Raw genomic sequence first — 24,286 nt, 5'->3', positions numbered from 1 at the left:
ATAGAGAAAACAAAAAGGAAGAAAGAAGCAAGAACAAACTTGTTGTTCATATATAATACAAAAATCATGAATAAATTGATTTTGAATTTATTTCTCCAATGGTCATTATCTTTTTTTTTCTCCAATTATATGATTGTTGTTGATGATGATGGACATTTGATGGCTGCTTGTTCATGATTTTGATAAAAGGTCAAAAAAACCGAATAGAATAAAATAACAGAAATCACAATCAAAATGTAAAAAAATGAACAAACGGTCATCGAACGGTCAATCATTTTGATCATAAATATGCATTAAGAATCGATTGAATGTGGTAATGTCTGTTTGTGTGTGTGTGTACATTATCATGTCCAAACAAAAAGAGGAGATTTTGAACTTTCTGGTCGATACGATGAGAGTTCATTCTGAGTTGGATGAAAATTTTTTTTTCGGTTTTTTTTTCTCGGACAACAACAAATATCATACAGAAATAAAGACGCCGAAAAGAAAAAATTTTCTTGTGAAAAAAAAAATAGAAAATAAGAAGAAAAAACCCAGACCTTTTTTCTATTCATCGTCCATCATGATTGCCGTACACACACACACACACACACAATGTCGACAATCAAGTTTGGATCAACAACAACAACAAATAGCAGTGAATATCGATAAAAATCTTGAATGTGATTGCATATGTTGGGTGTGTGTGTGTGAGTTGGTAAATTTATCATCATCATCATCAAGATTTAACATTCTGATGCCAAAAATAGTGGAATTCTTTTTTTTTCATCTGCTAAGAAAAAAAAATCATTTTAATCCATATGGTGTTTAATCAAATATATGAATGAATGAAACACATCGATCATCGAACAGCCAATATATATAGCATTCATTCATTCATTTTTGATATTTTTTGTAAAATATAAATCTCATCAATCAAAACTTGATCACATATATACAACATATATTAACAACTTAATGTAAAAAACAATAAAAAAAACAAAAACAAAGATGTTACCCTTTTACCAAACTTATTAACATCTTTTTTTCTGTGTGTGTGTGTGTGTGTGTGTGTGTGCGAGTATAAAAACTCAGCAACAAAATTTTTCATTTGTTCATTTCAAATTCAATTTCATTTCATTTCAGTGTGTGTGTGTTTTGAATTTTAAACATTTTTTTTTGTTTCATTCAATCACTTAATAGAATTGTAGGTATCAGAAAAAAAATTTTTTTACCCGTTGTTTTTGTTTTTTAAACTTGCACATATGAGAAATTAATTTCCTTTTTTTTGTAATTTTTTCCCTTCACCAACAAACAAACAAAAAAAACATCAATTATCTTGGCATCATCATCATCGTATTTGACACTTCATTGTGAATACAGCACGACAATAACAATTATATCGCATTGAACACAATCCATTTTTTTGTTTGCACACATACACCCACACACCTACAAATAAATATCCTGAATAAAAACAACAAAATAGCATCATCATCGTCATCATTGTCTGAGACAGAGGAAAATTATTGAAGAAATAAATTTTTTTTGTTGTCTTTGCTTCACTGATTTCTGGATCATGCTAAAATTATTGAATATTCCATTGAAGTAGCCATTTTTTCTTCTTCTTCATTATTTTTTTTTGGCGCCATTTATGAGATCGAGCGACAGAGAGAGAGAGAGAGAGAGAGAGAGAGAGAGAGAAAGAGAGAAAAACAAAAACGCAAACGACAAAATCGAATCTTAATTGACTATTATTATTATTCATAAGGGGAAAAGAACAAGAAACAAAAAATTCAAAAAACATTTATCACCATACACAAAAACAATTGTTCTTTGTTTTTTGTTTTTTTTTGGCCAAAACGATTCTTTCATAAAAATTTATCAGTGTATAGTAATTACGACAAAGACGACAACAACAAGAAAAAACCATCATACCATCAACACCACCACCACTACCGCCACTACCGCCACCACCACCGCTACCATCTTCAATTTGAAATTCGAAAATTCATTTGTTTTTTTTTCTTTGGAAATAAAACAAAATTGAATTGAATTAAAGATTTGTTGTTGTTGTTGTTGTGGTTGTTCAACATTAACGACAAACTGATTTTTTTTTATTTGTTTGTTTGCTATCTTTCTATCCATCAATAGCAAAAACTTGAATCTGGAATTTCTCATCTTTTTCCAATTCAAGCATGCTTGATTGCTTGTTTGAAAATTTTGTATGAAAGAAAAATATCTTCTCTTCATTCAGTTTTTTTTTGCCATGTACCCTATTCATTTTGAAAATAATTTTCATTATTAATATCCAGACATCAAATAACTAACCATCATTTATTTCAACAATTTTGACAAATCTACCAAGATAATATAATAATTTAAAGTACACAAAAGAAATTTTTTTTGAATATTTTTACGGCAAATTTTAATCAAAACAAAAAAAAAATGAAGAAATTGTTCATTCATATCATCTTGTTTTGGTCAATGGTAATTATGATGATAGATGCGACAAAAATGGTGAAAAATATTGCCATTGTTCGTCGACAACGTTCGTCATCATCATTGCCTTCATCATCATCATCATCATCATCATCATCATCATTGTCCTTGGAAAATATTAAAATCAACAATGATGGCAATCCAGCATCTCCTGCAACTACTTCATTAACAATTGGATCATTATATCGACCTTTTACATCTACATCTATGATGCCAGCTCTAATTCCGTATATTGCACATCAGAATATTTATCCAATTCCTTATCGGTCATTATCATCACCATCATCATCAACTTCAATACAGCCATCAGCCATTCCAGTGTATTCATCACCATTGATCACAACAATACGTTGGAGTTCACAACGTTATCCAATTGCCTTTACAGCTGCAATGCCAATCTTTGCACATTATATTACAACAACAACAGCAGCAAACAATCATCGATATGGTATCAATCAGAATATGTTTCAAAAACGAATTGATACTTTATCAACTAAAGATAATAATAATAACAAAGATAATGATAATGATAATAATGCTCAATCTGTTCGCTGTAAAATTACTTCTGAAGCATCTTCGGCAATAAATCGGCCATTAGCATCATCGGAAACTTATCCGGTTTATGTATTACCACCAAAAGATTTTCAACCAATTATTTATCAACAACCAAGTTCATTGGCTAGTTTTTTCACACCATTACCATTGATTTATCAACAACAACAACCGAACAAATTTGATCAAATTCCTGAAGAAGTATGGTATGATTTTAGTTTGAATAATGAAAAAGATTTGAAATTAAATACAATGAAATCAAATCAAATTGATCGAATTGAACAATTTGACAAGAATAAAATAACATTAATACCAGTTGATGGTGCTGATTTTGATAATTTACCATTAATGGAAGCATCGGCAACTACATCGGTTAAACAAGTTAATAATGCCAATGACACCAACATTGTTGTAGCTAAAAACAACATCAACATTGATAAAATCGATAAAAGTAGTTATCCAACTGTAGACGAAGCAATCAATCCATATAGCAGCAGGTCAGATGATGGTGATGATGATGATGATGTAGCTGAAAATACCGCTACAAGCATAAATCGTGGTAAATCAAGAAAAACTACATCATCAACATTATTAACGAATAAAAACAGCTTCAATCATCATCAAAATAATCAACGATGGCAATATAAAACCAAATTACCGGTTGGTTTATCCAGTTTCATTTTGGGCGGTACACGTGGAGTAAGTGGACGTCATTGGCATTTACCAACAAATATACAAAAACAATTGGAATTTATGCCAAATTTAAATCCACCAATAATGACCAATGAATATTATCCAGATCCAACAACAATGACAACAGATTTGATTGTCGATAAAAATGGACAACCAGAAAAAGAAGATGATGATTATAATAATAATGATAATGGTGATGATAATAAAAGAATAAAAACAAAAACAACAACATTATATTCAAAAAATTTATTCAACATGAACACTGTTGTCGATAGAGATGAAGATCTTGATGCACAAGAAAGTATAATGGATGGTGATAAAATAATAATAGAAACATTACCTAAAATGATATTGGCCAGATGAATACATGTTGAAATGCAGCTATGAATCGAAATGGGAATCGTTTTTTTGAACAGAAAAAAAAACATTTGACAATTACACCGAAATTCTTTGTACACATACACACACACACACCAATCAATATTATTTAATCAAAAACAAAACAATACTGGATCTCTTTATTTCTGTTTCTTTTTTTTTTTTTTTTTTTTTTGATTATTTGGACAAAATTTTTTTTTCTTTTTTTGTTTTCGGGAAAAAATACATTTAGGGTATGTAACTTGATTATTTATTTTTTTTTTTTAATTAAAAATTTTCAAAATTCTTGCAATGCAATGAAAATACGATTCTTGTGTGTGCATGTGTGTGTGCGCCAATTGGATATCAAATTCTATTATTTTTTATTTTTATTTCAATGTTTTTTTCCATTGTACGAAAATTTTTAAATACATTATAAATGATGAATGGGTGAACAGAAACAAACAAATAAAAAATTCACGCATACACCTGCGTAGTAGGTGAAAAAAAAAGTACCAATAAACAAGTGAAAAATCCACTAAATTCGAATAATAAATTAATCATCAGTTAAATTGTCGTAGTTGTTTACTAATTTTTGAGAGAAAATGTAGAGAAAAAAACTAATTTTCAATGGCAAAAAACGATAACATTCGTTGTGTTGTGTGTTGGTCATTTTTATGATGAATTCAAAATTCTATATTCCTAATTGACATTCACGTTGTTGTTGCTGTAGTCATGTTGATACGGGCCGATTCGAGATCATCAATATTATTATAACTAGATAAAAAGTGGAGAAAGAAATTAAACAAAAAAAAAATACTCCCACACCAGAAAAAAACAAAAACAAAACAAAACAAAACTTACCCACAACATTTAGATGATAGAAAACAGCACATAACATTACGACCGGAATACGTATCAACACCATCACATATATCGCATGCTGTTGTTTTGGCTTTCCAAAATATAAATGCATCAGCTTGTTCAATAAACATTGATGATGATAATATGATTAATAGAATACAATAAACGATCATTATACATAATGAACGATAATTATGTTGTGCAATCAAGAATCGATGATTAAAATATGTTTGAATCAAAAACTTTGAAGACATTTTGTTGTTTCATTAATTTTTTCGATCCTTTACACTCAACACAAACACATTAAAAAAAAATTTAAAAATTTAAATTCGATTATTATTATTATAACAAACAGCGGCAATGATCAACGGTTTAATGGTGTCGATATTGGATTTGGACCACCGTAATGGACTGAATACCTGAGTACATGGACACTTGCTCATTTAAGAGTGTAGTATACACAACCGTTGTCATCATCTTGGATCATCATCAACAACAAGACTAGAACTGAAATTAGTGAAATGAAAAAAAAACAGAAACGCCCATTGTATTATTCTCTTTTCTTTGTTCATATATTTTTTTTTTTGGTTTTTGGTTTTTCATCACTTGCTTTCTCTTTCATTTCTTTAATACCATACCAATTTATACCAGTAACCGTTGAAAATTGAAAATGATGACCAGATGACCTTATTCGATTGAATGAATGTAAACAACAGTTGAAACTGAAAGAGTCCGATACTGAGATCTCTCTCTCTATATTCATAAAGAGTCAATAACTTTCCCTTTTTTTCCAGGATCTCTTTTTTTTCTTTATTTTACATATAAAAAATCATTGACGATTGACATTCTAATTTCGGGAATGGGAAAATTTTTTTTCTTTTTTCACCGATCGATTTTCACTCTCACCTGTTGTTTGTATATTTATTGTTGTTGTTGTAGTCGTTTTTTGATAAATGATCCAAGAAAAACTTCTAAAAATAAAATGGATTCATGAAAAAAAAAATTTTCGATGTTAAAAATGGACGATTAGAGAAATTGAAAGCAAAAAAAAAAAGAACACGATGCAGATGATTTAATAGACAGGTGAAAAGATTTTTATTTTTCTCCATTTTCCTCACACTTTTCTTTCGTCATTTCATTTTCGTTTTTCGTCTTTTTCGATTTTACTTTGCTTCATTTAATATTCACATTTTTTTCTGGTTCATCAGCCATCATTTCATCAGTTATTCGGTTTTTTTTCTGTTTGTTTGTTCAATTTTCAACAAAAAAAAACAAAATGAAAATTTATGTATGTGCGTGTTCATTATTTTGGAACCTAAAAATAGATCATTCGGGTCGACATTTCTCTCTCTCTCTCTCTCTCTCTTTCTCTTGTCGATGGTGTTTACAAATAAAAATTTCCAATACGGGTAAAATAATAAATGGGATGAGAAAAAAAAATCATTCTTGCGTATCCAAAGCAACGCATCAATATTAATCGGATAGCACAAAATCAAGTGTCAATGCGTGTGTGTGTGTGTGTGTGTGTGTGCATGCAAGGTCTATTTTTAATTATTATCGATGAAAAAAAATTTTTTTATTTTTTGCTTTGTTTTCTTATGATGAATTTGTATTCAATTCTTTTCTGTGTGCATAAAAAAAACACAAACAAACAAACAAATTTGATCCAAAAAAAAAAAGAATTTATTGAGTTGCGTTTTTTCTCATTTTTTTTAAATATATGATTACGATAACGGTAATTGTACCATCAACTACTACTAGTAGTAGTAGTAGTAGTAGTTGATGGTGATAAACGTTGTTGAAATGATCTATTGGATTCGATATAATAATACAACAAAATAATAGATGGCCATGAGAGAGAGAGAGAGAGAGAGAGAGAGAGAGAGAAATTATTATCAAATAAAAACCAAAAATAGCAAATTATTTGATCCAAAAAAAATGTGGCCATATTTTTGGATCAAAAACAACAGTTGATGATGATTCTTTGTAAAAAAAAATACAATAAAGAAATTGATGTGTAATCATAGATTCTAATCTGATAAACAAACAATAATTATGAATGGATTGAGATGAATTTATGGAATTTTTCATTTTTATTTTTCCACTTGGTTCGATAATGACTGATTTCTTGAAAATTCGTTTTTTTCATACGATAACAAAAAAGTTTTGATTCATACTTTTTGTTTCTGTTTTTGGTTTTATGATTCAATGTATTGTTTTTTGAATTGATTATGGTTGTCGATGATATCGTGAGTAACTGTTGAATCGACAATGATTGATAATAATCTATAGATGCAATGTTGTTGTTGTTGTTGTTGGATGCTATGGTGATATTTATCAAAAAAAAAAAAAATTGATAAATGATCATTATAATCCATAGTAACATTTGGTTGTCTATATATACCATTTCGGAAATATCGAAAAAAAAAATAATTTTTGTTTTTCTTTGGTTACTAGGTGAGGTTTTTTTTATATACCAGAACAAAACTTACAGTAAATGATTATTGCAGTAATAATTTTTTTTTTTTTTTTTTTGCTTTATTTAGTGTACCGTTATATTATTAGTATTTGTGTACAAGCATCATACAACGCAATTTCCTGTTTTCTATGTTCATTTGTCTTTTGTGTCTTTTTAGAGTGTAATCTAAAAAAAAAACAAAAAAAAATTCCATTTTTCAAAATTCGCCAATACGAAATTCGTTTTTGTTTGTAATCGTGAAAAAAAAAATTATCAATTAAAAATCACAATGAAATTATATTTTTATCTAGCCATATTTGTAACGGCAATTCAACTGGTTTTTGGCCAAGCATATATTGGTGGTGCATATGATTTTGGCCAAAATCGTTATGGTGAACGACGAGGTTCGTCTCCAAAATTTTCAATAGACAATCAGCTAAACAAAACTATTGAAATGGTTCTGATTCATCAATTAAATATTGAAAATTTTATTCTACATTAATTTATAATATATTCATGATTATTTCTTATGATTTAAATTTTTCTTCTATTTTTTGTTTTTGTTTTTGTTTTTGTTTTTTTTTTGGGCCATAAAAAACAGGTGAATTAGGTCCAGCAGCCATTGCTGGCATTACAATAGGAGCGGTGGCCGTTCTAATGGCATTAATGGTTACCGTATATTTTTGTTATTATACGGCAAATCATATAACCGATGAATATCCACCACCACGAAATGTACATGTTCAGCCAAATTATCCGCATACAGCATATCAGAAGGCACCTGGTCATCCTAAATAAAATAAAAAAAAAAAACAAAAACACTCACTCACAAACACACACATTTATGCACCTGGAATCCGATACATTTCTTATTTTGCAACAATCATAGCCAAAAACAACAATCAGCAAACATCATCATGATTTTCTTTTTTTTTCTTCTTCACATTTCAAATAAATTCTATTTCGATCTATCTTTTGTATTATCGTTCATTATTTTTCCTTAATTCACCATAATCAATCAAAAAAAAAAACAAATAAAATCCAACAAAAAAACAACACAACATTCATGTGTAATTCAAGATAAATTTAATTTATTAATAATCAAACAAAAATCATCAAAAACAAATAGAATCTTATGTTTTGATTTGATGAGTGAGAAAGGAAAAAAATGATGAATTGTGTGTGTGTTTGTGTGTGTTTTGTGACAAGAAAAAATGCGAAAAAAACAAGCAAAAAAAAGAGAAAAAAAAATAATACAATTGTGTGTGTCATCGGGGGAAAAAAGAAAAATTCATGTTAAAATTGGAATTGGCTTGTATCACTTGATTTTAAAAAAACAAATTTGATTCAGACATTAAATTTGTTGTCGTTGTTGTTGTTGTTGTTGTTTGTTGTTGTTTGTTGTTTATTACATACACAAATGTTCAGTCAATAAAAATAGGCTATAATCAGTAGAGAGCAAAGGGAATAAGATTTCATTCTATTTGTTTGTTTGTTTGTATGTTTGTTTGAAAGGAAATAAGTATTTCAAAATTCGTGAAAAACAAATGATTTACATGATGCTTATAATTGATTTACAAGGCGGTGCATAATACAATCATTGTTTTTTTTTGAATTTCAAATGATGAACAAATGAACAAAGAATCAAAGAATTTGATTTGATTCATTTTTGTATCACCATTCATCAATCAAATGCACAATAGACATATTTTCAACAATGCAAAAAAAAATGAGAAAAGAAAAAGAGAAAAAATCATTCGACATTGATTATCCATTATTCGAATCGAATTGATCGATCAAATAATATTCTCAATAATAATAATAATAATAATGTAAATCACAGACAGCAATTATAATTAAAATTTTTTTTTGTTTTTGTTTTGTTGTTTCGCTTAATCATTAACGATGACAAAATACTATGAAATAGAAAGGAAAAAAAACTATAAATCGATTATTATCAGAGGCATTGTGATTGTGTGTGTATGTACCACCAACTGAATGAAAATGATCTAAAAATCTGGACCCAATGGTAACAAGAATATAGAGAGAAAAAACAAACAAACAAAATTCGTTTAAAAGAATTTTTTTTTTCAAACAACAGTGGATGGATTTTTTTTGGTCTAAAATTATTATTTGATGATCTGTATTTGGTCCTTGATTTTTTTCATGCCTTACTTAAACAATGATAAAAAATTGGCATTTTGTGTGAGTGAATTTGTTGATTGCTAGCCATTGAAATTGAAGTTTTGAAATCAAGAATATAAATGAACAATATGTCAACTGCAGAATTTTCGAATTAATGAAAATGTATCTTTTGTTATTTTTGTTGCCTTTCTGTTGTAGTCGATTTTTGCTGTTGTTGTTGTTGTTGTTGTTGTCGTATGGATCCAATATCTTGATTTAAATGTAAACGGCTGCTATTATTATTGTTGTTGTTGATGTTTGTTCGATTCGGTGATTGCTGTTGTTGTTGTTGTTGAGTCTGTTCCAGATGTTTATAAAGCCATTGATCAATTTCTTTCAATTGACGATCAGTTTCTTCATTAACACGATATGATACTTGTGTTCGATATTTATCTAATAGATCATGAGAAATTTTTGTTTGATCTGTCATCATAGCTGTGTTTGTTGTTGTTGTTGTTGCTGATGATGATGATGGTTGCTGTTGTATCGATCCATTTGATGCCATCATTGATGTCATTGTTGATGAAAAATGTTGTTGATGTCCATTCAATTGATTATTATTATTATTGTTAGATAGATTACCTAACGATATATTGAAACGGCCAAAATCATTGATGGAATTACGTTGGCTTAATTTCCAATTACCACCAGCTAATATCAACGATTGATGATCTGAATATCGTGCATTTGAACAATCTACATGATGATGATGATTTTCATTATTATTATTATGATTAAAATGATTACGTTGATGATCTGAATGTATCGAACTCATTAATGGTGTATGCATTGTTGATGTAGCATTATTATTGGTGACTAGAGGTGATGGATACGATCCAGGACTACATTTAGAAATTGATTGTTCATTTCTGTGTAGCGGTGATGAAGATGCTAGTGGTTGTACTGTAGTAGATGATCGTCGTTGACAACATTCATCTCGTAGATTCGTTGATCGATTCATAGATGAACAACGATGATTATAATGTTGATGATGATGAGATGATCGACCATTATAGACATGATTATTCCTATTATGATGTGTTGGTGTTCCATTATCGAAATCAGTTGCAGGATTCATAAATGGTGGTGCAGATGTAAAACGATTTTCATCCAATTCTTTTTCAACTTCCATTAGAAAACTTTCAACATCAACATTAGGATCAAATATAAATGCATTGGTAGGATTGATACAATCATTTATTGGATCATTTAAACATTGACCATCTACCGATTGTCGATGATCAAGATGATGAAATTGATTTTGATGTTGGCCAAGACTTGAACGATGTCTGGCAGCCATATAATTTGGATTATGATCAACATGATGTGGTGACAACATATCGAATGTGGATGATGCAAGCATGAATCCAGTCATATTGTTTGAAACACGATCAATCAATGGTTCTTCCAATGGACAACCAAGATATTGTTCATGTAATATTCGTTTCGATGATGGAGATGAATAACAATTATTCAATTTTTTCATTGATTCATTAAAAATTGGTTGTTGTGAATCTAAAATATTTTCATCATGATGATTCAATAAATGATTGTGATGATGATGAAAAGGATGATGATGATTATTGAAAGACATAGAATTTGCATATGTACGAATTGGTGACGAATGATAATTCGCATGATTACGAGCAAGATTCTGTACTGAACCAGTTGGATTCATATAATAGTATCTATCTGGTAATCCTATTTCTTGTGAATTTATCATCATTTGATCAATATATGGTGAAATAGGATCTTTACCAATTTGACGATAATGTTGGGATCGAAGTGCCAATGTAGATGGTGTCATCGGAAGTGGTTGTGATGGTTGTTGTTGTTGTTGATGATGATGATTGGAAATACTACAACATTTTGCATCAATACTAGTACTACAACAACATCCACTACTGCTTGTACTATTATTGCTTGAACTATTTGCAGTATTATTGATTGTGACACCACCAGTACTATTTTCACTTTGTTCAATAATTTTCTGCGAACAAAGTGCAATCTGATTTAATAATGATGATAATTCATCATCGGTGACACATTGATTGAAATCATTTGTAACGGTTGTAGCTGTGAATTCACCACCAGAATCACCATCGGAAACGAAATTATTATTCTGTGATAATTTATTGACCATACAACAATCACCAACATATTGTGTTAATTCATCCACCATCATACGATTTGTTTGTGTTTGCGATAATTTTGGATTCAATGTTTGATTCATATTATTCATACAGCAATTATAACTAGCAGGATGACTAGCCGCCATTGATTTATTGCCATTATTATTATTGTTAACATTAAAAATTTGCTGCTGTTGTTGCGTTGTCCGTAATTTATTTTGATTCGAAGAATTGGATTTAATTCGTTTCGTCAATAGTTGTTGCTGATATTCACAACCACCATTGAAAGACAATGGTAATGATGATAATAATGGTGGTGATGTTCCCATTATAATTTGATTCACATCATTATGACCATGATGATGCGTAACTTGTTGTTGTTGTTGTTGCTGTTTACTTAACGAACGACTAAAAGATTTCAAATGTGCACACATAAGTATATCGAATTCACGTTGAACTTGGACTAGAAGTGAATTGGTTTTGATTATCTGTACTAATGCTTGCAATATATCTGGTTTTAATCGTTCCAATAAATGTTCATTTTTTCTTTTCTGTATACATTCATCATCATTATCATCATAGTCATTATTACTTATACGATTATTTATCAATAATCGATGTAAAAATGATTTCGGATCATTCTCTTCCATCATTGATTGATTTGCATTTTGTTGTTTTTCACAATTGATTGTATGATTTTGATTTGATGAATCGTCATTATTATCACCATGAAATTCAGTAGCGCCATCTCTTGCACTAACATTGAGATCATCATATTCGTCATTTTGTTTCATATTATTTTCACTGGAATTATGCAATTGTTTTTTACGTGATTTAGAAATAATATTTGATGAAAATTGAGCAATCTGATCGAGTAACATTATTAGCTCATCTTTAGATGAAAGACTTGTATATGATGACAATTCATTAGTTGTCGTTGTCGTCGTCGTCGTGGTCGATTCAATAACACTGTTTGTAGTGTTCATTGCAGCATTCATTGAATTTTCGGCGGTAAACATTTTCAACGGTTTTTGTTCATTATTATTCTTAGCTACCAATGTTTTCCATTCTTCCAATATTTTTTCTTTCGATGTTTTATTCATAGCCAATTGTTTTAATTCATAATTCGTAAGAAAAATATTCTTTTTACGTGAATCAGCAATCCAAGCACGTGTACGATTAATTACTTTCGACCAAAGTAATGAATCATCATCATTTTCATCCGGATTATCCGAATTATTATTATTATTATTATTATTGTTTGTATTGTTGTTATTTATAAAAATTTTTTCCAAATAATCCAATTTTCTTTCAAACAATGCCATCTGATAGCTTAGTTGAGCACTTTTATCCAACAGGAAAAGCATTTCAGGTGAAGATTTCTTGATAAATTTTAACAATTGTTTCATCTGTAATTCATTATTATTATCATCATTATGTTTTTTAGATTTAGATTGTTCAACATTTTGGCTTGTTTTCGTTTCAATTTTATCATTCGATGATGATGATGATGATCGAACATTATTATTATCAATATCAGTATTGTCAACATTGTGACCAGATTCCAATGCAATATCTTTAACATCATTATCATCGTCATTATTATCATTATCAACATCAATAACAATATCACCGTTATTATTATAAGTATTGCCATCATCTGTCATTATTAATATTTTACTAGATTTGACTCGATTGCTTATATCACATTTTTGTTTTTCTTCTATATGATGATCATCATCATCGATGACTAATCGATGGACATTATCATTATCATTATCATCATCAACATTATCATTATTGATTCTATTATAATCATCATCATTGCATGGACCAACAATATTATTTATCACTGATTTATTTTGTTTATCAATATTCAATTGTTGTTGTTGTTGTTGTTGTTTGCAATAATGATGATCGTTTCTTTGATATTGATAACGATTGATCATTACTATTAGAATTAATTATCATTTTTGTTTTTCTTGTTGATAAATCAACAGTAGTAGATCTTGTTGAATCATTGATACGATAATTTTGATTATTTATTGTTGATGATGATATTGATCGTAATGGTTTTGAATTTTTTTGTTCAGATTTTGTTACAGTTATTGTTGTGGTTGATGATGATGATGATGATGATGATGGTTTTAATTTCGTTTGAACAAGATCATCAATCGATGATTTTCCAATCGATGTTGACCTATTGATCATATTTCCAGTATTAATCAATATTGATCGATTTTTTGTCGTATTTAATAATGTTGAACTTTTCCGATATTCATGTATCGGTGTTGTTGGCGTCGATGATGATGGTGATGATGATGATGAAAAATCTAAAAGAATTTGAATGCAAAAAACGACGGAAAACAAAAAAAAAACAAAATTTTAGAACATAAATTTAAAAAATATTGTGTGGCCAAACCTTTTTTGCTGTTCTGTTGTTGTTGGTGGTTAAGCCAATATGGAGCATTGACACGAGTAATAATCGGCCTATTCGTTGATGTTGTTGGTGTATTCTGATAATTATTATTATTATTATTATTACCATTGAATGTGGTTTGAACAGATGATCGTAGGTGTTGTTGATGTGAATGATTTATATGATGATGATGATGATGATTCAATGGTGATGTTGATGTTGAGGATGATGATGATCCAACATTGCCACCACCAACAACACCACCCACCATCACTATAGACGAAGATGATGGAGATGCTGTCGTTGTTGTTGATGTTGATGTTGTTGTTGTTGTAGTTGATGTTGAAAGACGTTTATGATAATTTGAATGTGTATGATGACCATTCGATGATGTTGATGGAACGTTCATAGTTTTTTGCTCAGCGGTTGTCATCATTTTTGTTGTTGAAATTGAAATTGGCGATTCAATTACAGTGTTGTTGTTGTTGTTGCTGTTGGAAATTTTATTATTTATGTTAGCCAATGTACTAAACGTTGTTGTTCTATGGCTAGGGCTTTGGCCATGCTGTGTATTATGGTGATGATGATGATGATGATTATTATTATTATGCGGATGATTTTGATGTAAATGATTTGTATGAGAATGTTGATTTGTATTATGATTACTATGGCCAAGATAATCTCGACGATCCGACAATGTTGATGTTGACAGTTTGTTTATATTCGATGATGATGATTTATTTTGGCCATTCAATGATGATGATGATGATGATGATGATCCAACTGTAACGATAGCGTTCAATGGATCAATATTTGTTGCTGGCGATGATGATGATGAAGAAGATGATGATCGACGTATACGAGATGATGATGATTGTACACGAAGTTTATTTAATAATATATAATTGGTAGGCCGAAATGCAATACCAGCACTACCGCCGCCAGCCACTGATGATGCGGATGAATGACGATAATGTTGATGATTTGTATCTGTATCGATACCACCACCACCACCATCTTTATGGTTTGTTTCCATGGATGCATTGTTTATGTTCGCTACAGTGTTTGATGCTGAAGATGTATTATGATGATTATTTTTACTACAAGAATATGATGACTGTAACGAAATTGAATTATTTGTCGATATTGCTGTTGATGTTAGCCTATTGTTATTATTACGATTGGTTATCAAACCAATAGCGTTTAAACGTTGTTGACTATTATTGATCGTTGACGTTGTTTTTACCGTCGTTGTCAAAGAAGATGTTGTTGACGATATCACTGGTTGGATCGATCTAATAGTTGCGGTTGATGGTTTTTGTCGTTGTTGTTTTATTGTTATATTGTCATCATCACAATTTGTTAATATTGTTGGTATATTTGCAGTCATATTGGTAGTTGTCGTATTCGACGACGACGACGACGACGATGTCGACATTGATTTAGTCGATCCAACCGTGACGCCATCGTCAATAACTAGGACGTTGACCATTTTCGTGGTTGATTGTTTTTTTTCTCGTAGTTTTCTCGTCGATTTTTTTTTCTCTCTATCGTTACTATTTAGTGTTGTATGTCCTGTATGAATATATATGTATGAAATATGTATGTATGTATATGAGTGTATTCAAACGAAGCAAAAAAAAAAAAAAAACAAAAAAACAGAAAAAAAAATTTCACGTTTTTTTCCAACTTTTTGTATTCGTTTTTTTAAACAATAAAATCATAATTGTCGGTATTGATGATGATGATGATGATAATAATAATAATAGACTTCCGGTAGTTGTCTTTGAAAATTTTTTCTTAATCTTCATCATTTTTTTGATTTTGATTGCCGTTTGCCGGTGTTTCATTTTTTGATTTTTTTTTGTTTGTTGAAAATTTTTGTATTCAAATCAAATCAAATAATAATAATGTGTTTATGATACATACATAGATTTGTTTATGTTGATGTTTTCTGTGTGTGTGTGTGTGTATGTAATGTAATTTCAACTTGTTTTAATGTTTTGATTCAATTTTTTTTTTATAATTTGATTTGATTTGATTGATTTCATTTCATTTGTTTATTGTGATTGTGATAATGATTCTACAGTTTACAGATATAAATTCTGTTTTTTTTTATACACAATAAATTTATGCCTTACAAATACAACAGAATAATAAATGTATGTATGTTACACATTAATCACGATGAAAAATTCGGTTATACAACATTTTAAGAAGAAGAAGAAAACGAAACAAAACGAAACGAAAAGAAACGAAAAATGGTTCAATGGGTGTGAATGTTGAATGTGAAATTGGGAGAATTTGCAAACAACAACAACAACAACAACAAAAAAGAAGGCCACAGTGTTGGATTCACAAACACAAAAAAAACATCATAGGCGACAATGACAAATGAGAGAAAAGAATGAAAAAAATAAAAACAAAAAAAAAACAGAAACGAAAAAAAAACAATCGACTGATGACAATAACAATATAATATATATAAAAAGCAAAGAAACAGAAAAAAAGAAGACGACGAAAAAGAAAACAAGTGGAAGAAAAAAAAATGAAAAAAAATCTTCGAAAAAAAATAAAATAAAAAATAAAATAAGGCTTAGCAAGTGATTGAGAGAGAGAGAAAGAAAGAAGAAAAAAAATTTGTGCCAAAATAATCGCTTCACAGATGACAGATCCAAAAATGTCAGTGTACTACACACTATTGGTGATGATGGTTAATCGTATCTTGTTGTTGTTGTTGATGATGACGATGATGGTGATGATGATAAATTCAAAGTCAAACAAAACAATGATGATGAATTCCAGTGTTTATTTGTTTGTCCGAATTTGTTTATGTGTATGAGTGTGTGAGTGGACTTGATCTGAAAATATTTTTGTTTTGTTTTGTTTAAATCTCCATATTGTTCATAAATAGAGAGAAAAAAAAATTTTTTTTTTCGTCGTTGTTGTCGTTGTTGTTGGATTAACAATTTAGCCGTTAAAATTGGTTTGGCCGTTTGGTGTCGTTTCTATTCGTTTTTTGTTTGTCGCCTTTTTTCATTTGCTGGCTGGCTTGAAATTCAGTGTGACATTTTTATTTTTATTTTTAATACCAATTCATTGAAATGTTGTTTGGTTGAATAAATTTAAAAATTAACATTGCTGCTGTTGTTGTTGTTGTTGTTGTCGTTGTTGTTGTTGATAATTAATCTTCATTAAAATATGTGACCATTTTTTTTCTCGGCTACTGCTCAGGCATATCAGACAAATCTATGAATTGTTGCAAAAAAAAAAAAAAGAAAACAAAAAAAAACACAAGAGATAAAACATTAAAATTTCTTTTCAATTATTATTTTTCATGCATTGTGTGTATGTCAAATTTTCAAAATTTAAAATTTTTATTTGCACCTGTATTTGTTCCAGAAATAGTTTTATCTAATCTGATCGAAAACAACAAGAAAAAAAAATTTCGGCTGTATTAATCAATCATCTAATGGTCAAGTTTATTTTATTTTTTTATTTTTTTTTAGTTATCAAATAGAAAAAAAACAAGAAGTTTTTTTTTTGATAAACAAATGTCATCATCATAAATGGTGACAGACAGCAAGTGGGTGTGTGTGTGTGTGTCTGTTGCACATGTGTGGGTGTCATGGCCATCATCATCATCATCATCATCATCATACAGGAGCATAGGTAAAATGTCCTGAATTTGAGCAAATAATAATAATATATATAATAAAAAAATACAGAAATGCCAGGTGTTAAACGGCAATTGAACTATCGGAACTTTTTTTTTTTTTTTTGATTGAACCGATTGCATGTATGCACAGGATCTATGTATGTATGTATGGCGTAGGCCTATCCGGGGTCATAAAGATTTTTTTTTTTATTTGATTTCATAAACAAAAAAAAATTTAAGCCAAACCAAAAAAAAAAAAAAAGATGATGATGATCGAGAGACACACCAATTAGATGTCAATCGATAATTTAGGCCATTCTGATGATTGGCAGTAGTGGCGAGAAAAAAATTTTTTTTTCTCTTTTTACATTTATTATATATATATAAAGCATGGACATTTTTTTGTGTTCGAATAACATATTGACGATATTACGATTGAAAGAAAAAAATGAATTTGTAGTTCTTTGGGGTCATTCAATGATGATGATGATGATGATAATGATAGTCAACTTTCATGGCATACAAACAATGATTATTATTGGCCATAATAATGATTATTATTACTGGTAATATTGATTGTTCCGATCATATATTCCGGTTGTATGACAACAACAACAAAAATAACAATAAAAAAAACAGCAATAACATAATTGACGGTCAAATGAATTCGTACAAATGGGAAGTAAGAAAAAGATAAAGATTGATAGAAGAAGAAAGAAAAAAAAATATGAAATCAGATCAATTCAATACAAACACAATCATGAATGGTAAATTAGTTTCCATTCGATTAGTTTACCGTTAAATAACCCTGTGTTGGTATTTTGTTCATTTCTTGTTTCAACATCATTGAATTTTTTTTTTTTTTTGGTGATTAAAATTATGAATGTAATTTTTAAAAATCAGATTTATGGCTTATATGATAATTTTAACAAACGAAATATGAAAAACAATTACACGGAAATTAGAAATTCACATTTTATTCAAAAAAAAAAAAAAAAAAAAAAAAAAATAGAAACCAATTCAATCGATACGGTTGGATTGATTGATTGATTCTTTTTTATCGGATAAAAACATGATGATTAGAGAAGAAGAAGAAGAAGAAAAATATAAATATGCTGATCAACCATGTACCATCAAATTCATATCAATTCATCAAACATATCGATGATGATAATCATTTAACAACAATGAATCTTGAATCAACAAAAAAAATGAAAAATCTTCAACTCTACTCTCTCTCTCTCTCTCTCTCTCTCTCTCTCTCTCTCTCTCTCTCTCTCTCTCTCTCTCTCTCTCTCTCTCTCTCTCTCTCTCTCTCTCTCTCTTTATACGTAACAAGCTATATCCATTTAAATATTTCAATGAATTGTAGCTATCATCATCATCATCATAGCTAATACAAATAATGAAAACATTTTTTTTATTGGCAAATATTACATTTAGTTGTTGACCATGTGGTTGGTTGGTTGGTTGGTTGGTTAGTCGGTTGGTAATGGTAATGGTAATGGCAATTATTGTTTGATGTCCTTCCCATCATCATCATCATCATTATTATCATATATAAACCATCAAGGCTACTATTCATATTTTTTTTTGTTTTGTTTTGTTTTCGTTTTATTTCCACTATCATCATGATCATTATTATTATCATACTAGTGTACACTTGATTGCAAATTTTTTTTTTTTTGGTAGATTTATTTGCTGCAATCCTATTTTTTTTATATATTGAAACAGAATGTACGCACAAAATACCAATCAAATAGATGGAAAAAGCAATAGAAAGGAAACAAGGGTGAAAATTTGATGATGATGATGATAATAATTCATTCATTCAGTATTGAATGACAATCAAATTTGCAATAAGCTTTACACGCAAATAAAAATAAAAATAAAAATCGATTGTGTAAATGTTTAAACACGTGTTTTTTTTTTTTTTGCTGAATATAGTAGCTAATAATCAATCTGAAACAAAAAAAATCAGAGAAAAACATGCATTTCTATAGTATACAGTGAAAAAAATCAATCAATCAATCAATCAATCAAATGAATAACAACAACAACAACCAATGAAAGAGAGGAGGAAAAAAAAGCAGTAGGAAAAGAAATTTCATCAAGTAATTTAAATTTGGTTAAATATTTTGAAAATCATCATCATCATCATTATCATCATCATCATTAGCATCAGATAACACACATATATATGGGATATAATCACAATTAAATAAATGTGGTAAAGGAAATGATAAAGAAATTTATTAATGCAACTATTAATGCTACTACTGAATCATCATTATCAGAAAAAAAAATCTTTGAAATGTTCTTGGGTGATGATAAATAATTACAACATTATTTAGTGTCATAGGAAACATTAAACAAAAAAAAGAAAAAAATAAATTAGAATCACTTTTATTACACATTTGAATAATGATGTTTCAAGTGAAACAAAACAATAAAGAAAAAAGAGTGAACATTTTTAAAGACTAGCCAGAGAGACAGAGAAAGAGAGGTGATTAGCGTTGTGTTTCGTACAAAAATCATTAGATTACATTTGTATCGCTAACATCCACATCATCATCCTATTTCGTATCGTCTGAAACATTAAACTCTATATATATATAATATACCAATTTGCGAATGAATTTAAACAAATTGAAAATCAACCATCATCATGTGGAGAAATGTGAAAAAAAAGAACTGATGAAAAAAAAAATTTAACCATGACCATTTTATTATTTGTTAGCCTGTAAAGCGAAAAAGAAAATCGTGAGCCAAAAAAAATGATTGAAATGATCAGAACTGATCAATAATAATAATAATAATAATAACCATAAACAAAAAAAAAAACAATTGAAAATTAGGTCGGTCAATCATCGCTTTTTTTTGATTCATACAAAAATCAATCCGTTTCGATATTTATGCTTGATGATATTGTGTGGCCACCACCATTGCCATCATCATCATTATCGATATGAGATTCGGTATAGCAAAAAAAAAAACCTGTGATCATCCAATCATACCTTGTTGTATGTAATATTCGTTCTCGACAAAAAAAAATCGATTCGTTATCCTTCATCGACATTGTATTTGGAACTACCGTTTTTATGATCATAATCATCATCAATATAAAATGGTGGCCATCATCATTGACAATCATCAGATTTTTCTACATTTAAACACAAAAAACTACTGTTATATCATCAACATCATTGGACAACAACAACAACAAAAAATTATGAAGAAAATAAGAAAAAAAGACACAAATATCTAACCATGGTTACCGACCACCGTGAATGACCGAAAAAAAATATAAGAAAAAGTTTCATGATGTTTGATTTTTGTCAGGCTACTGGTTGATGTTATTTTTCCATGGTATTCTTATCTATAAATACTTATTTACAATATACTTGAAAACGATTCAGACATTGAGCTTGACCTGAAACAGCAACAACAACAACAACAACAACAATAACAAAAACAGCAGCACAGAAGCTAAAATTTTCCATATTTAGCTTACCATCATCTTAACTAAATGAATGAATGAATGAATGAATGATGGACACAATCATCATTCTCTTATCATCATCATCATCATCATCAATATATATTCTTTTTGTTTTCTTTTCAGCTGCGGCTATTTAGACAATTGTTTGTTCATAATCATCATCATCGTCATCATCATCATTATGATCATCAATAGCCCTAATCAATCATTTTGTTATTTAACCACAACTATAATATATTAATACGGTAAATATCATTTATATAAAAATCGAGAAAAAAAAACAAAAACAAAACAGAAAAAAATAACGGACACAAAAATCTATTTCCGTTTGTTGTTTGTCCATATGTATTAATGTCGATGAATGGGCGTTGTCATTTTGATGATTTGTTTTTTTATAACTATTTATTTATTCATTCATTCATTCATTCATCCAGGGTGTTTCCCCTTCAGTTTTTTTTCGGGTATTTTTATTTCATTTTCATTATCACACACACACACACACACACACACATGCAATTTAATGATGACGGCCAAAGAAATGAAATGATTTGATTTGTTCGGAAGAAATGATTTGGTCAGATTTTTTTTTCATCCTCTCTGACAGCATATAGGGTGTGTGTGTGTGTGTTTGGCTCCATTCCAGGTATATATCAACATTAATAAATTATCAATATAAAAATAGCGAGAAAAATAAAAAGATTTCAACGAAATAGTTATTCCAAAGTTTTTTTTTCTGTATTTGTTGGAATCATATCGCGTGCATACATGTGTGTGTTGTTTAATTCACAATCGAAATGCATTATAACTAACCAACAACAATTACAATCACACAAACACACAAACAAAACACCAACAAATCAAAATCAATCAATTTGATTTGATCGATTTTTTATTCTTTCATTGATCAATCATCAATAGATGAATATGGGTGGATATGAATGAAAACAAAACAAAAAACATGGCAACAGATATATGTGGGAACAATTAATTTGAATATATGAGATTGATGAACATGGATTTTTGGCCAACATGAAATAATAATTTGCTAACTTGTAGCTATATTTATAGATAAAAAAAAATTAACCCCTTTTTTTCCCATTACGATTCATCAATGAAAAGATTAATCTTTTCTGGTTTCTAAAAAAGTGTCGGTAATGAATGAAAAAAAAACCTATTTGAAAGAGAACATAGAGAAAAAAAACGTGTAAATGAAATTGATTGGTTGACCGGATTATCGACACAATGAACATGATATGCATATAATGAATGAATGTATGTATGTATTGGAATTTTCTATCCAATTGATATTCAAATCTTGTATTTTTTTTTTTTAGTTTAGTTTCTAGTTTTACAATTCATTCATCGTTTTGATGATCAAATTAAACTACATCATCATCAGAGTTTAAGTTTTTATTGGGCTGCTAATTCGTATAAATTCGTTTTTTTTACCATTTAATGAATAACAAGATATTCAAAAAAAAAAAAAAAAACGGAAACATTTTTTTTTCCATTCAATTCAATGAAAAGATGTGAAAAACAACAACAACAACAGCAACAACAACGGCAATCACCAAGAAATCATGATAGTAATACCAAATTGATCAAGGAAAAAAAAATTGAGGAGAAAAAAAACAAAACAAAACAAAAGTGATTTCCATATTCACAATGATGTTCAGAGAAAAAAAAAATCGTGTTTTTTTTCCACCAAACACTGTATGTACAAGATGATGATGATGACGATGATGATGAAGGAGAAAAAAGTAAGAAAACAAAAAAAAAATTTCATAAATGCCAAAAAGATGAAACCGATGATGATCCGTTGACATGATGAAAACATCAGGAAATTCAGTCATTTCATACCCGTGTAATTTATATTTATCATAAATACATATTTTTTTGGCCTATTGAATACCAAAGATATATGAATATGTTTGTGATATAAATACAGTAATATATACCACTTATCCAGTATATATTTGATCATCAACAACAACAACCACAATACAATAGAGGCATCGACAAGATATTTTTTTTTCTTTTAATTGAAAAAAATTGTGAATACATTTAATCTCAAAATCCAGAAAAAAAAACGATGAATTGTGGCTGTGAATACCAATCATCATGATCATCATCATCATCATCAACAACAACAACATGAATAATGGAAACTACGACTACTACAACCAACAACAACAACAACAACAACCAACAACAACAACAACAACAACAACAAAAACGGAAAAATAGTCAATGATGATGATGATGATGATGAATGATAATCATCACATCACAAATTTTTTTTTGTTGATGGAAAAAAATTTTTAGAAATTTTTTTTATTTCTACTTTACTTTTTGCAAAATCTTGACCACTTTTGTGTGTGATTTCGTATTTTCGTTATTATTATTATTATTATGAACTGAAAAAAAAATTATAATGGACATTTGGCACAAATCAATCCAAGTAAAAAAAAAATCTGTTTTTTTTATGAAAAAAAAATGAAATGAAATCATGTCATCATCATCATCATCATCATGTCATGACATTTTTTTTTCGTTAAGAAAAAAAAAGAAAATAATCTGTTGGCATTCTGTTTGTGTAAGCTTCTTTTGTTTTGTTTTGGTTTTTTTGTTGTTGTTGTTGTTGTTGTTGTTGCTTGCATAAACACATTTCACAAACACATGGCCTGAATTGTTTGACTAGGACTATTGGATCCAAAATAATGAATACATTTGATTCATTTGTTATTTTCTTCGATGGGTTTTTTTTCAACAACAACAACAAAAAAGTTTTTAAAATTGAAAATCTCATCATTTGTTGTAAATCGATGTGTAGAGAGACAGAAACAGAAACAGAAAGAGAGAGATAAAGATTTAATATATGAAATATGATCATTCCACAAAAGCTTGGAAAAAAAAAATTTTCCTCCAATCCAATTGTATGACACATTCAACCGAAAAAGTTTTTTCCATTTTCAAATATTTATAC

At 28.9% G+C, this 24,286-nt stretch overlaps 4 protein-coding genes across 4 annotated transcripts in view; 2 read left to right on the top strand and 2 right to left on the bottom strand.

The window, feature by feature from the left end:
• Positions 1–1,039: 1,039 nt before the first annotated feature.
• LOC124491493 (uncharacterized) lies at positions 1,040–6,313 on the bottom strand. The gene is made up of 3 exons (XM_075731486.1): positions 5,586–6,313; positions 4,948–5,454; positions 1,040–4,860 (listed from the first exon to the last, which is right to left on the bottom strand). The coding sequence occupies exons 2-3, from the start codon at positions 5,199–5,201 to the stop codon at positions 4,797–4,799; spliced, it is 318 nt and encodes a 105-aa protein (XP_075587601.1). The 5' UTR covers positions 5,202–5,454; positions 5,586–6,313; the 3' UTR covers positions 1,040–4,796.
• On the top strand, positions 2,428–4,655 carry LOC124499934 (uncharacterized). Its single transcript, XM_047063931.2, has one exon. The coding sequence runs from the start codon at positions 2,428–2,430 to the stop codon at positions 4,087–4,089; it is 1,662 nt and encodes a 553-aa protein (XP_046919887.2). The 3' UTR covers positions 4,090–4,655.
• A 1,200-nt stretch (positions 6,314–7,513) lies between the features above and the next one.
• On the top strand, positions 7,514–8,227 carry LOC124500328 (uncharacterized). Its single transcript, XM_047064392.2, has 2 exons — positions 7,514–7,809; positions 8,007–8,227. Exons 1-2 carry the CDS (start codon positions 7,695–7,697, stop codon positions 8,201–8,203), a joined length of 312 nt encoding a protein of 103 aa, XP_046920348.1. The 5' UTR covers positions 7,514–7,694; the 3' UTR covers positions 8,204–8,227.
• Positions 8,228–8,479: 252 nt separating this feature from the next.
• Positions 8,480–24,286, bottom strand: part of LOC124495524 (uncharacterized) — a 32,795-nt gene continuing 16,988 nt past the window's right edge. Inside the window, exons 2-3 of the mRNA XM_075731397.1 lie at positions 14,144–17,389; positions 8,480–14,054 (exon numbers count right to left, since the gene is read on the bottom strand). Coding sequence (XP_075587512.1) covers positions 9,723–13,670 — 3,948 coding nt within the window. The 5' untranslated portion in view covers positions 13,671–14,054; positions 14,144–17,389 and the 3' untranslated portion in view covers positions 8,480–9,722. The remainder of the gene's footprint in view (positions 14,055–14,143; positions 17,390–24,286) is intronic.

The sequence above is a fragment of the Dermatophagoides farinae genome, chromosome 5 (genome assembly GCF_024713945.1).
Source record: "Dermatophagoides farinae isolate YC_2012a chromosome 5, ASM2471394v1, whole genome shotgun sequence".
Lineage (NCBI taxonomy): Eukaryota > Metazoa > Arthropoda > Arachnida > Sarcoptiformes > Pyroglyphidae > Dermatophagoides > Dermatophagoides farinae.
The sequence above is the reverse complement of the archived record's forward strand: the minus strand, read 5'-3'. Positions and strand labels throughout refer to the sequence as shown.

Bases quoted from the DNA above. Each gene is read 5' to 3' on its own strand.
- LOC124499934 (XM_047063931.2), top strand. From the start codon at position 2,428: ATGAAGAAATTGTTCATTCATATCATCTTGTTTTGGTCAATGGTAATT.
- LOC124491493 (XM_075731486.1), bottom strand. From the start codon at position 5,201: ATGTCTTCAAAGTTTTTGATTCAAACATATTTTAATCATCGATTCTTG. The intron at 4,861-4,947 runs GTAAGTTTTGTT...CTTTTTATCTAG, and splicing joins CTATCATCTAAATGTTGTGG to TTATAATAATATTGATGATC.
- LOC124500328 (XM_047064392.2), top strand. From the start codon at position 7,695: ATGAAATTATATTTTTATCTAGCCATATTTGTAACGGCAATTCAACTG. The intron at 7,810-8,006 runs GTTCGTCTCCAA...CATAAAAAACAG, and splicing joins TCGTTATGGTGAACGACGAG to GTGAATTAGGTCCAGCAGCC.